This window comes from Schistocerca serialis, chromosome 6 (assembly GCF_023864345.2).
Source record: "Schistocerca serialis cubense isolate TAMUIC-IGC-003099 chromosome 6, iqSchSeri2.2, whole genome shotgun sequence".
Lineage (NCBI taxonomy): Eukaryota > Metazoa > Arthropoda > Insecta > Orthoptera > Acrididae > Schistocerca > Schistocerca serialis.
The window spans coordinates 652,700,725-652,714,645 of record NC_064643.1 but is presented as its reverse complement, the minus strand read 5'-3'; the positions used below and the strand labels follow the sequence as shown (position 1 = coordinate 652,714,645).

Sequence of the window (13,921 nt, the reverse complement as noted above, 5' to 3'; positions counted from 1 at the left end):
TCCATCATTTGCATTAAGATAAAACACACTGCAATTAAAAGTATTTAAAACCTACTTACTTTGACCCTGGTTTATGAGTATGCCCTGCAGTGTCAAGGCCCAACAAGTGCAGAAAGAAAATAATTTTATCACTGTGAAGTTTCTTTAATAGTTCCGGATTGTTTTGTGCTGATTTTATAAAATTAGAAACTTTATTAAACACCCATGTGTCCAAATGGATAGTGCTCTCCTTTCCTGAGAAGTCTTCAAGTTCTGAGCCATACATGTCCATGAAAACATGGTCACCACTAGCACCTGCAATTACAATACAGCCAATGTTAAGTCTCATGACAACTACAGTCTAGGCCAACAATTCTCCAATGTAAGCTGTATATAATAAACAAAATCATACATGCCTAACATCATACAACTGTTTTAACAACTATTGTAAACCTACAGTCAAATTTTTTTATATTGCTGTAGTACAAACAGTAATATACTTTAAAAATAAGAATTGTATCAAGTTTTAATATTTTAATTTGTTTTGCAGACATCATTATTTCATGAATTTCATTTTAGTGTTTCACAGATCATGTGGGTTTTCATGAAATGTGCTTTGGGAACACAAGAAAGTAATACATGTAACACAAGACAGCAATTTCACGTAACTGTGCAACACAACAGCAGGAAGACAATGAACTAGGTGAATTGTGCTATTCACAGAAATTATCTTTACTTCTCAGTGAGCACAAGAATTCTCAAAGCAATATTCATTGTTACTCTTTTGCTGTCTGTTCACAAATAATCTTTTTATTTTACTACACTTATTCCCACAGCATCAAACTTTACCCTAGTCAACTTTGTCTTGCTTATGACTTCATCCATCACATTTTTCTGCTTCACAGAACACAAAAATGTGACATGGAAAAGTCAGTGATTTCATGGCAGTAAGGAAGAGAAAGCAGCAAATAACTCACAACAGAGAGAATTCTTTTAGTTTACACATGACAGTGAATGCATCTGCAGTATGAGGACAATGTAGTCAGCCGAGACAATGCAGGAAAGCATGTACATATGTTTGTGTATTTTCAAACTTGTGTATGTGTGTATTCACTGCTCAACACCTCAACTACACTGTTGGAAATAAAAAATGAAACACCCTCAAGGACTGTGTACAGTGACACCAGGGTATAATATATGCATACTGAGGGGTTTTACTGTTAGTGATTAATTTGTCATGGTGATCAGCTATTAGACAACACTCACTGACTGTTACAGTGCACCCTCTGTTTGGATTCTACAGGCAGTAACTCAATTAAGTTTAGAGATGAACTGTGTTTGCAAGATGCATTCTAGGGTACAACCATGCCCCACTGAAGAGTATGTATTCCTTTCAAACAGGGTCAGTTATTTGAAGAGGGTTGCATTGTGGCCCTGTGGGAAGGTGGATTAACTTATTGGAAAAATGGACGCACTGTATCGGTGGTGTGTCACTACTTTCAACAGTGGTCTGTGAAATGATCCCGCACCTGTAGATCAGTTTCTGGACATCCACATCACACAGATATGCGTCAGAACTGATGCATTGTGAGAGCAGCAATAGCCGACTGGACATAATCCAGGAATGAAGTCCAGTGACACATTGCACCAGCTGTGTAATCATAGACCATTGGGAACCATATACTTGCAGCAGGATTAAAATTATGTGTAATCTGGCCAAGCTACCACTGACAGCACAACACTATCAAGCATGGCTCCTCTGGTGTCATGAAAGAGTTGACTGGAGAATGGAGTGGCATGTGATGCCTTCAGTGATGGGAATAGGTTCTGTCTGTATGCAAGTGATTAAGGTACAAGTGTATGGTGTACTCCTGGTGAGCTGCCTGTTACTCAGTGCATTCACCCATGACACACAAATCCCATCCCACACTTCACGGTTTGGGGGCCCAACAGTTACACAACTTGTGGTCACATTGCACAATGTGTTATCCCTGTGCTACTGGTTTTTTTCGACAGGGAGGCGATGTGCTTTGTCAGGCAGGACAATGCACATCCACATATGGCTGCTGTAACACAACATGCTCTTCATGGAATACAACAACTGCCCTAGCTAGCAATATCACTAGATGTCTTGCCACCTGAATGCATATGGGACATGATGAAGCCAGAACTTACTACTTCTCCAGAGCCTGTAAGAACCGTTGCTGGAATGCAACAAAATGCGGAAGAGGTTTGAGGCAATCCATTGCAGGATGCCATTTAGCACCTTACGATAGTTTGCATGACAGAATTCATGTCTGCATTGCTGCCAGACGAGTTGAACTCGTCCTTGAGGGTATTGTGTTTTTTCCAGCAGTGTATATGGCAAGGAGTTACTTTAACACTTTCCATTATAGATTAATAGGATTTCAGAAATGAGTGCTTGCAAAATCCAGTTAAATATTGATGACAGAGCTGATTAAAATCAAGAAACTCACTAACCCAACCAATAAGTGTGTCCCAAAATTCTACTGGAAACAGCCTTCTATGACACACCATGCATTTCTTTCAATCAGACTAACTATCCAACTTTAAAACAGCAGTTATTTTATTTATCATATGATGACAAGAGAAAAAATACTAGACAAATATTTGCAATAAATATATAAATTTCCATACAAACCATGGAAAGTCATGGATGGAATAACGACGATATGAAAAGAACAAATTGGTACTCATCACAGAGGGGAGGTATTGAGTTGCACACGGGCACAATGAAAAAGACTCCTTAAATATTAAGCTTACAGAAAAAAATACTTCTTTTGAAATAGAAGAAAACACATGCACAGCTCATGCACATGAGCACTGCCACTGGGTGATGAAGCCTGACTGCAGTCATTTTCATTGTGCCTGCCTGGGTGTCAATGGCTTCACTATGTAGTGAATAGCAAACCTATCCTTTTCATACTGTTATATTTCTACATAGATACACACAATATCAAGTTCACAATGTATTGATAGCCCTAAGTCCAGGTTTGAAACCCAGTCAGAAGCTTCAGTTGACAAATTCTGAAGGTCTTCCATTGTTCCTTTGAATGCTCTGATGGAACATTCAAATGTTATATAATACGCAATTTGCTTCTCTTTGTCACAGTCACACTGATGAATGGAATTCCATCCCCATTGCTGTAGCAATATTCTAGGTCTGTCCGCATCAGTTCTGATTCGATTCATCATGCACCATTATCATTGAGGGAGTTGCTCCCAGGGAGTTTTAATTACTTGGTGATACATCAAGGGATTTTGCTCCTACCACTGACTGCTCCAAGCATCTTACATGTTGAAATGACTATTCTGTGGAATGATTCTTGGGTGCCACCATGGTATTCCTGATCTCAATCACTGGGGCTCTGATAATGAAAATTCTGAATGTATCGGTAATTCCGGATTGTTTTTTTTTATTCTTGTTCACATATTCAGTGATGACTGTGATTTTCTTGTGAATGGTGGTAGAGTATTACAAAGAATGAGTAACCAGTGTGTGTTTGAGGGAGTGATACACCCTGTGTCATGGCTCATTCCTTGACTGTGTGTTGATTATTTTAGTGCGAGCAGAGCTTAATCAGGTTGAACAGCATATTCAGTGACTGAGTATGAAATAGTTAAGGCTAATGATATGAGGACTGTTGTCATGACCCATGTGATTTCCATTAGCTTCTGGATTTTGTTGTTCCAAGTCTTAATTTTGGCTGCCACATTCCGGAAATGGATTTTGTATGTTGGTGTTCTGTCTATGGTCAAACTAGTTATTTTAGGATGTTGCAGTATTGCAGAGATGATCTCTAAATGTCGTGATATATTTATAGTTCACTTGTTTGTTCTGTAGAGCTATTTTCCAACCCCACAGGGCAATCTTCTGTAAACATTTGCTTCAAGTGGGGACAGCTTTGGTACATATTAGGTACTACAACTGACAGGAAATTAATGGGATTTTGGTGCCTCACTTTTATCTATCCCTTTATGTTGTTTTCAGGTCCATCGACATATGCTCCTTCATCTTTCAGTTTAAGACTCACAAGGAAGTAAACAGTGGAATTGTAAAACAGTCCTATTCAGTGACAGATTCCAAAAAGGCAGCCTTTGTTTTGTTATCATCTATCCTGGCACCTGTTCCATGAATAAGGAAGCAGACACAAATTTCATTCTGTTGACTGACTTCATATATGTGCACTACTTCTTGGAATTTCTTGACAGTTCTCTGAAAAGACTTTTGCTTTGAGTTTGTAAAATGCTCCTAGCAAAGTCTTCCTGACAACTCTTTTCATTGCATTTCAATTCTGGATGTCCACAATATTCTGAGTTGTCCTGAATTTGTGGTGCTGCTCTCTCTACTTCCTTATAAATCCCTGATGCTATTATCATATCATGGTACAACTTTACCACATTCCTCTAACTTGGTTGCAAATACTCACTCAACAAATGTCTAATAATGTTATTAACTTACATCAGAGATCATCTGCTATTTCTTCCTCAGGATTAAATATTTGTAATTAAGTACATAAGCAATTTGTAATTTTCCATTAACCAGATTATTTACACAAACACAATTTCCTTCAACTACATTTTAAACATGAATAATTAGCTACGTAACATTGTTTCCGTGGTCACTATTCCCCACACATACCCAAATTGTGTCAGTGATGTTGAATAACTCAGCAATCAGTACATCCCTCACACTGATATCTTGAGTCAGTTGTTTAATAATCTTTTTGAGATAATCTCATAACAATGCACTCAGCACAGTTTTATGCATGTCTTTAACCCCCTGCAGCACTCTCTGTCAATAATTGGGAAGTATGGAAACAAATTCAGCACATTTCATGTTTAAGAAACAGAATGTAGACATTTATACTGAAATGTTAGAATAATACAAACAGTGACTTACATCGTCATGGGGAGAAATCACAACAGGCATTCTGCCAGATTTGATCACAGGCCCATTGCTGTTTTCACTATGTGAATGAACTACCAATTTATTTGAACAGAAGGCAGAATTAGTCTTTTTTTGTAGACAATACAAGCATTATTGCCAAGTCAATCAAATTAGCATTTACAGAGAAAATAGTAAATGATGTTTGTATTTAAGTTATTGACTGCTTTTGCAGAAATGGACAAGCTTTATACTTTGAAAAAATAAGTAAACAAAAAACCATACAACTCTTCTAGTTTTGTACAGTCAAGATACCCCACCTATAATGAATGTAGTTTATCAAGAAAACTTAATAAACTGGGTAAATTCTTCAGTATGCATATTCATGAAAACTTAAATTGGAAAAACAATACAGAAGACCTGCTAAAATGTTTAGCACCAGCTATTTTTGCCATGAGAATAACTGACAACTTTGTGGACATATTTTGCATATTTTTATTCACTGATGTCCTATGAACCAATATTCTGGGATAACTCATTACTTAGGCAAAAAGTGTTCATTGCACAAAATAAATTAATTAGTATTATTTTTGGAATTCACACTACATATTGCAGACATCTGTATTAAGTAATCTGGAATATTAACCACAGCCTCACTGTAAATTTATTCACTCATGATATTTGTTATCAATGATCTTCATGAATAATCAATCCCGCAATCGACTGAAGTGCATTTTACTGTTTGCACGAAGTTTATTGCTGAAGTTACTCTCTGTGTCTAAGTCAACCTGTGTTGTAAACAAACCTCTAACTTCTGCAGTCAGAAATAAAAAGTAATGGAGTAAAAACCCTACACACATAATAAGTGACCCTGACAATGAAGAAAAATATACAAGCATGAACAATTTATTTTGCGGACAGTTAAATATATCATCACAACAATGGAAGACACAATAAGTTACACACCATCCGTGACGCAATTCAAGGAATTTGCCTTTAAATCCAAGTTTTTGAGGTCTCTCTCTTCCTGCAATGCAAAAAGTGAACACATTCCAATGTAAAGAACTGAACGCTAATACAGTGCAATATCCTTTGTTGATTAAATGAACACAAAAAACAATAGTGAACTACACACCACTATGCATCTGATCTTTCCGCTACTCCAGAGGATGATGTTAAGCCAGATTGGTAAATGTTGACTGTTCTTGTTCTGTTGCAAGTTGGCAGCCACTACATTCTGAGAAGCCAAATGTTACGTCCTCACTGATAGTGAAAAATGGGTGGAACTCCGACTTCAGAGCATTTCTGCTCAAGCTAGAGAAGGTTCTTGATTCACTTTGTGGGAAGTACCAGAAATTAGTTACATGTGGTGACTTCAATATTAATTTTGTATATGATGGTGCAAGAAAATGAATGTTGGTAGGTCTCCTAAATTCATATGATCTGATTCAGACTGTGTTTTTTCCAAATAGAGTGTAGGGGAACAGTAGCACAGCCATAGACAATATTTTTATTCATTCTTCATTACTAGATGTGCATTCTGTTAGTAAAAGTATGAATGGCCTTTCAGACCATGATGCACAAATTTTAACACTAAAAGGCTTTTGTACTCAAACCGATGCCATATTTAATTACAAACTATGTAGGAAAGTTAATCCAACGGCAATAGAGAGTTTTTTAAACCTTGTCAAGGAACAAGAGTGGGAGGATGTTTATAGTGCCAGTAACATAGATGATAAAAACACTTTTCTCATGCTCTTGGAGAGTTGCTTTCCATTAGAATGTTCTAAATGGGATACTAGCAGTAACAGACAGCCCAGGTGGTTGACCAGTGGGATAAGGATATCTTGTAGAACAAGGCAGAAATCATATCAAAATGTTAGAAGTAGTAGGAATCAAGCTACAGTAGCCCATTACAAACAGTATTGTAAGGTGCTTAAAAATGTTATTAGGAAGGCAAAGAGCCTGTGGTATGCAAATAGAATAGCTAATTCACAGGATAAAATTAAAACCATATGGTCAGTTGTGAAGGACGTGTCAGGTCAACAGCACAAGGTCGACGATATAAAGTAAGTTCGCAGTAAAAATATTTCCGTTAGTGATAAATCAGATATATGTACAGTGTTTAACAATCATTTTCTGAGCATTGCTGGTGAATTAAATAAAAATTCAGTTCCTACGGGAAATCATATTACTTTCTTGGCAAATGCCTTTCTGTGACTGATGCCTGAAATACTCCTCTGTGATACAGACAAGAGGGAGACTGAGTCAATAATTAAATCACTGAAGACTAAGGACTCTCATGGTTATGATGGAGTGTCTAGCGGAATATTAAAGTACTGTGCCCACATGTTAGCCCTGTATTTAGCCATATATGTAATTTTTCCTTTAGGAATGGTCAGTTTCCTGAGTGATTAAAGTACTCAGTAGTAAAGCCGCTTTATAAAAAGGGGGAAAGGGATAATGTAGATAATTTTAGACCTATTTCTATGGCATCAGTGTTTGCAAAAGTTATTGAAAAGGCTGTGTATGTAAGGATAAATGATCATTTTATACAACATGATTTGCTATCAAATGTACAGTTTGGCTTTAGAAGTCGTTTAACAACTGAAAATGTTATATTCTCCTTCCTCATTGAGGTACTGGATGGGCTAAACAAAAGGTTTCAAACACTTGGCATATTGTTTTGATTTAACTAAGGCATTTGATTGTGTTTATCACAAATTATTGCTCCAGAAGCTGGACCATTACGGAATACGGGGAGCAGCTCACAATTGGTTCACTGCTTACATTAGCAACAGGCAGCAGAAGGTCATTATTCACAATGTTGATAACGGCTGTGATGTGGGGTCTGAGTGGAATACTGTCAAGTGGGGGTGGGGGGTGCCCCAGGGATCAGTGTTGGGGCCACCCCTGTTCCTTATTTATATAAATGATATGCCCTCTAATATTATGGGTAACTCTAAAATATTTATGTTTGCTAATGCTTGGTGGTAAAGGATGTTGTGTGCAACATTGGCTTGGTTTCAAATAGTGCAGTACATGACCTCAGTTCATGGCTTGTAGAAAATAAACTAACGCTAAATCACAGTAAGACTCAGTTTTTACAGTTTCTAACTCACAATTCAACAAAACTTGACATTTTAATTTCACAGAATGGGCGTATGATTAGTGAAACTGAACAATTCAAATTTCTAGGTGTTCAAATAGCTAGTAAGCTGTCGTGGAAAGCCCATGTTCAGGATCTTGTTCAGAGACTTAATACTGCCATTTTTACTATACGAACGTTATCAGAAGTGAGTGATCGTTTGAGATGAAAATTAGTCTACTTTGCTTATTTTCATTTGCTTATGCCGTATGGTATTATATTTTGGGGTAACTCTTCCCAATTTAAAAGGATACTTTTGGCTCAAAAACGGGCGGTTCGGGCAATAAGTGGTGTAAGTTCACGAACCTCTTGTCGACCCCTGTTCACGAGTCTGGGTATTTTGACATTGGCATCTCTCTCTCTCTCTCTCTCTCTCTCTCTCTCTCTCTCTCTCTCTCTCTCTCTCTCTCCCCTGTCATTTCTTCATTTCTTGTTAACAATACTAGCTTATTCCCATTCATTTGGTTAATACTCGGGAGAAATCAAACCTGCATTTGGATCAGACTTTCTTAATTCTTGTGCAAAAAGGTGTGCAGTATACTGCTGCATCCATTTTCAATAAGCTACCACTCGAATTAAAAAATCTTAGCAGTAATCAACATGCTTTCAAACTGAAACTGAAGAATTTCCTCAGGGTCACTCCTTCTACTCTGTTGAGGAGTTCCTTGAAAAATTAAGCTGATTCTTATTGTATTGTTGATTGCGTTTACTTAAACTTATGGACTAACTTTTCTTGGGTTCATAAACATTTATTTTTATCTGTTATTACTTTTATGTTGTAATTTCATGTACTGACACGTTCCATGACCTTGGAGATTTGCTCCTCAATTTGGTTGTATGGAACTTGACATGTAAATAAATAAAATAAAAATAAAGATTAGATGACACAAGTGCACTTTAAATAAATATATTGTACTTGTCCTGTAGGTGAAGAAATGCTACACTGTTGACAACTTGTGGGAGCCACAGTTAACTCTAAGCAGAGCCACAACACAGGCATGTCTCTATGTACACTGAAAACTTACCAGTAGAGTTAGCTACCAACAGCTCAGTGCAATGTTTGGCACCAACTAGCAATGTAAAAGAACTCTCAATTATCAGGAATCTTGAACTAGAAGATTGCGTCTTAAACACTGCCCTGGTAGTCTTCATTAATTGGCAGCCTGGAGGTTCTTCACTGGTGGTGACGTCCAAAGTGCCGCTCACGGTGCCCGCAGTTATTTTCAATATCGATAGGCTACAATTCTGCAGTTCTTGTGATTTCTGCTGCATGGCGATGCCCTCAGAGGCACCGTCCACCAACTCAACTATTCTTCCGCACTGTGTTTGCATTTATGGGCTCTGCCGTTTATGCCCAATGAGCTACAAATTTTGTTTCCAGTCATGGAAAATATTTTTGCTCACCAATAGGTTACTGATGATCATAAACACTTTACAATAGTGGTCAGCAATTTAGACCAGTGGGCACCAGCACCGGTGTCAGATATTATTAAGCACCCACCAGGTCATCAAGCTTACCCCAAGCTTTAAAAACTGAATTAATTGCTCACTGCAACATATCCCCAGACCAGAGGCTCAGGCAAATGCTTTATCAAGAAATATGTGGCAACAAAACCCCTTTGGAATTTGGTGTGCGTCAATCAATCTATGATATATGACAGAAGCAATATCAATTTTGGACATCATTCTGTTACACACATGGCAACAGCAGCTACCGTCACAAGTGCAAGAAGTTTTGGTAGTGAATGAAGAGCAACCAATAAGCAAGCTGCTAAAAGTGGCCAGCATAGTACACGCAACATTGGAGTCTGCAGAAACAGTTGCCATGACAGCACCAGCAAATGATGAATCAGCCAAGTCCACCCAGCTGGCGCTGAACTCACTGAAAGGAATGACACAGGACTGTGGCATCATTATGTCCTTCCACTCACCAAGTGATCCCAAAGTGCTTTGACGTTTACTCAACACAGTTGAGACATTGGTCAAGCAGTTCAGGTGCAGCAGCAATGGATTGGACCTAGTAAATAGTTTTGCTTCCAATAAATACAGTTTCACAACCCTAAGATACCCATAACCTTGGGGCAACTTAGGTAATGGCTGCTGGTATTTTGGCTGACAAACTTTAAAATGCACAAAAGCATGAGTCTACCCAAACGACAATTGCAAGTAGAACAAAAAGCATGGCCAGCCATGGATCCAAAATAATCAATAAGTGGAATGTTGTCATGCGGTATATGACAACAAGCCAAAAGAACATTTGCGCCTGTAAGCAGTAAACAGATCGGCAGTCTCCACCTATGGCCACAAAGTATTGACTATTGATGTACACCTCGCCACCCCCTTCACATGGACATTTGTGGTTGCCGACACTGCTAAACCTATATTAGGTGATAACAGCTCTTAGACTTAATTGCCACTTCACATCCATCCATAAAGCTTTGGACAGTTGTACTTACATCATGCTCCACATAGGTCTCATTAGACTGCCGCTCCAACCACTGTACAGTGGACCCCTTCTGTATTTGTGATGAGAATACCCCACCATGGAGAGTTTGCAAAACCACAGTCCCTACCGAGCAAGTCACACCACAATCTTCAGCATACACCAGGCCAATGTTGCAAGCCTCACCATGCCCAGAGACTCCTGACGAGACCTTAACTGCAGTTACCATCCTCCTTTATCTGATAGCAGTCACAATGTCATCACAGCTCGCAGCTGAACCAATGCCATGGCAAGCAGTTCACACACGAGCTGGTCGGCAAATAATAAATTTTAAATTTCCTTACATTTCAGGTACTCTGCAGTGTACCGGAGAAGAGGCCGCCAATACAACCAACAACCACTCCCAATATTAACTCAACACTCCGAAGAATAATGGAGACAGTATTCCACGGACTCTTGACCACCGATGTAGTCATGAAGATTATGGGGTGTGTCGCACAACTCTTTACACAGTTCACATCAGGCTCGCTCAACTGGACTAGCATAGAAACTATCATCACATCACTGTTTACATCTATACATGGATAACACACCACACCATCCCCAAAATGCAAACACCAACACAAACTGACAGATCCTGTTTTGGAATGCCAATGGGATTGCAAACAAAATAGCCGAAATGGTTGCGTTCATAGAGTGAAAGGGTAACCGAATCACTCTAGTAAAGGAAACACTACTTACACCACACAAACAGCTAAACATCCCAGGTTATTGCATTTATCGTACCGACCGAGCGGACGGCAGGAAGGGAGGAGGGGGGGGGGGGGGGGGGGCACAGCCATCATCATACACAAAGACATAGAAAACACCCTGCGCTTGAGAGACTTGAGGCCACGGCTGTCAGGGTCAAGTTCAACAGAGTCAACACTGCACTGTTACCGCTGTACAACACTCCTAAAAACATAGTAAAACGTGATATCAGCACAGTTCTCAACATAGCACTGTGGGTAATTGCCGCTGGAGATCTAAATGCAAATCACCCGGACTGGAATTCATGACTATGTAGCTCCAACAGGAAGAAACTATACGAATATGCACTAGGCTGAAACTACATTATACTTAGGCTAGGCATTCCCACATATGTGCCTGCACAGGACCGACACAGGTCAATCATGTCATCAGACACAGCCCTCATCAAGGGCATCACATGCACACTCAACGATTTGGACTCAGACCACATGCCTGTAATATCACACACGAAACAAACACTGCAGGACACAGAATATTGAACTACTAGTGCACGAATTGGACTCTGTTCAAGGAAATGCTTGATAGTTGTATTCCAGACATCCACTAAATTAACAACATGCAACAAATAGGTGAGGCACTGGAGGCTCTTACTACTGCAGTCCAAGAAGCGATGACTGACGCCACTTCACGTACAACATCAAAACAATACTCAATGGCCCTGCCCCAGGAAATCTTGGGCCTTATCTCAATGAGGAACTGCCTCAGGAGATACTGGCAGCATATCAAGTGCCCGTTCTATAAACTGCACGTCAACAGATTCCAGGGTATAATATGGGATAAACTATAAACATTTCAAAATGGGGGCAAAAACTCTCAGGGCAAGATATCACATGTCCTGGCATATGGAAGCTAGCCAGACACTTCACCAGGGAGAAACATTACATTCCCACACTACAGGGACCAGACGGCCCAGCCTACGCCATGAAGCAGAAGGCAGTGCTTATGTTCACAACACTTGCAGCATCTTTCATGCCGTATCTGGCTCCTTCATATCTAGTATTCACACGTGAAATGGACCAGGAAGTTACATGACTTGTAGCCCAGCGCCTGCACAACAAAATCAGACACAATAGCATAAACAAAATTACTTGGGCTATCAAGCATACCAATGCTAGGAAAGCCCCTGGGCCTGATGGCATTCAAAACCGTGTCCTCCAGGAGTTAATGGACAGAGTAGTAGAATACCTAGCAGACATAACGAATGCCATCTTAAAACACCAACACTTCCCTGAATTTTGGAAGGCGGCTAAGGCCCTGATGTTCAGGAAGCCAGGGAAAGACCACTCGCTCTCACAAAATTACCGACCCATCAGTATGCTGTGCTCGCTCAGCAAGATTGTTGAGAAGGTAATACGTAAACGCATCACCAAGCACTGCATCATCAATGACACCCTAAGCACTCCGTCTTCAGGTCACAAGTGGCCCATCGGGACCATCCGACTGCCATGTAATCCTCACTGAGGATACAGATAGGAGGGGCGTGTGGTCAGCACACCGCTCTCCCAGAATGACACCCTAAGACCGGAGGAATTTGGCTTTAGGGAATCACCATTCAACAACACAATTCCTCTGCGTTGTCGAAAGATCTAACACATGGCTACAACACGAACAATGCCACAGGGGCCGTGTTCCTGGACATTGAAAAAGCTTTTGATCATCTCTGGCACAGCGGCCTTATACACAGACTAAATGATACTGGTTTCGCTGACAGACTCGTACATCTCAAACACTCATATCTCACGAACAATTGTTTTAAGACTGATGAGCAGGGCAAACAATTGACACAACATGGTATCCAAACTGGAGTATCTCAGGGAAGCATATTGGGGACCATCTTGTTCCACCTGTACATTAAAGACTTCCCGGCAACAAAACATTACGTTAGTCATCTGCGCAGACGATACAGCCATCCTTGGGCAAGATTGGACACCGTCAAACATAAATTCACGAATACAGACAGCACTCAGAACTTCTGAGCCTTCATTGGAACGATGGCGTATTAAAGTAAATGACGACAGGTGTGAAGCAGTTCTGTTCACAGACAGACTGAAGCTACTGTGTAAACATCAACGCTGTCAATAGGTAACACTTCATGCATGCCCAATATGTTTCAGAGAGAAAGTGTGATATCTCGGTGTCTGGTTGGACTGGAAACTTACATGGGGGGGACCACATCGAATACGTTGGCAACAGAGTGCATGCGAGGCTCAACCAACTCTACCCAATGCTCAGCAGGGAAAGTAAATAGAATAGGAGGGCGTCGTGGTCCATATAAATGACACTGATTAGACGTCTGATGACGTACAAACTCCCGCCTGGGGATATGCAGCTCCTACACACCTGCGCCGCCTACAGATCATGCAGATCAAAGTGCTACACATAATTAGCAATGTTCCACGCTACACATACACCATGGATCTTCACAGTGAATACCACGTTAAAACCCTCAAGGAAGTATTCACAAAACATGCCATACGACTATAATATACACCCTCATAAGCGACAACATCTGCAAGCTCCTGCATAACAACAATGTTAAATGGATATGTCACTCGCTATTAAAGGCAACCAACAGGCTACAGCAGGGAAACAGACAAGCTCGTACACTGATGCATAGACAAACCGCCAACAT

At 40.0% G+C, this 13,921-nt stretch overlaps 1 protein-coding gene across 2 annotated transcripts in view; it reads right to left on the bottom strand.

The window, feature by feature from the left end:
• Positions 1–13,921, bottom strand: part of LOC126483900 (GPI ethanolamine phosphate transferase 1) — a 272,222-nt gene that overhangs the window by 170,851 nt on the left and 87,450 nt on the right. For both annotated transcript variants that reach the window (XM_050107168.1, XM_050107169.1), the window contains exon 4: positions 60–294. In XM_050107168.1, the coding sequence (XP_049963125.1) occupies positions 60–294 (235 nt within the window). The remainder of the gene's footprint in view (positions 1–59; positions 295–13,921) is intronic.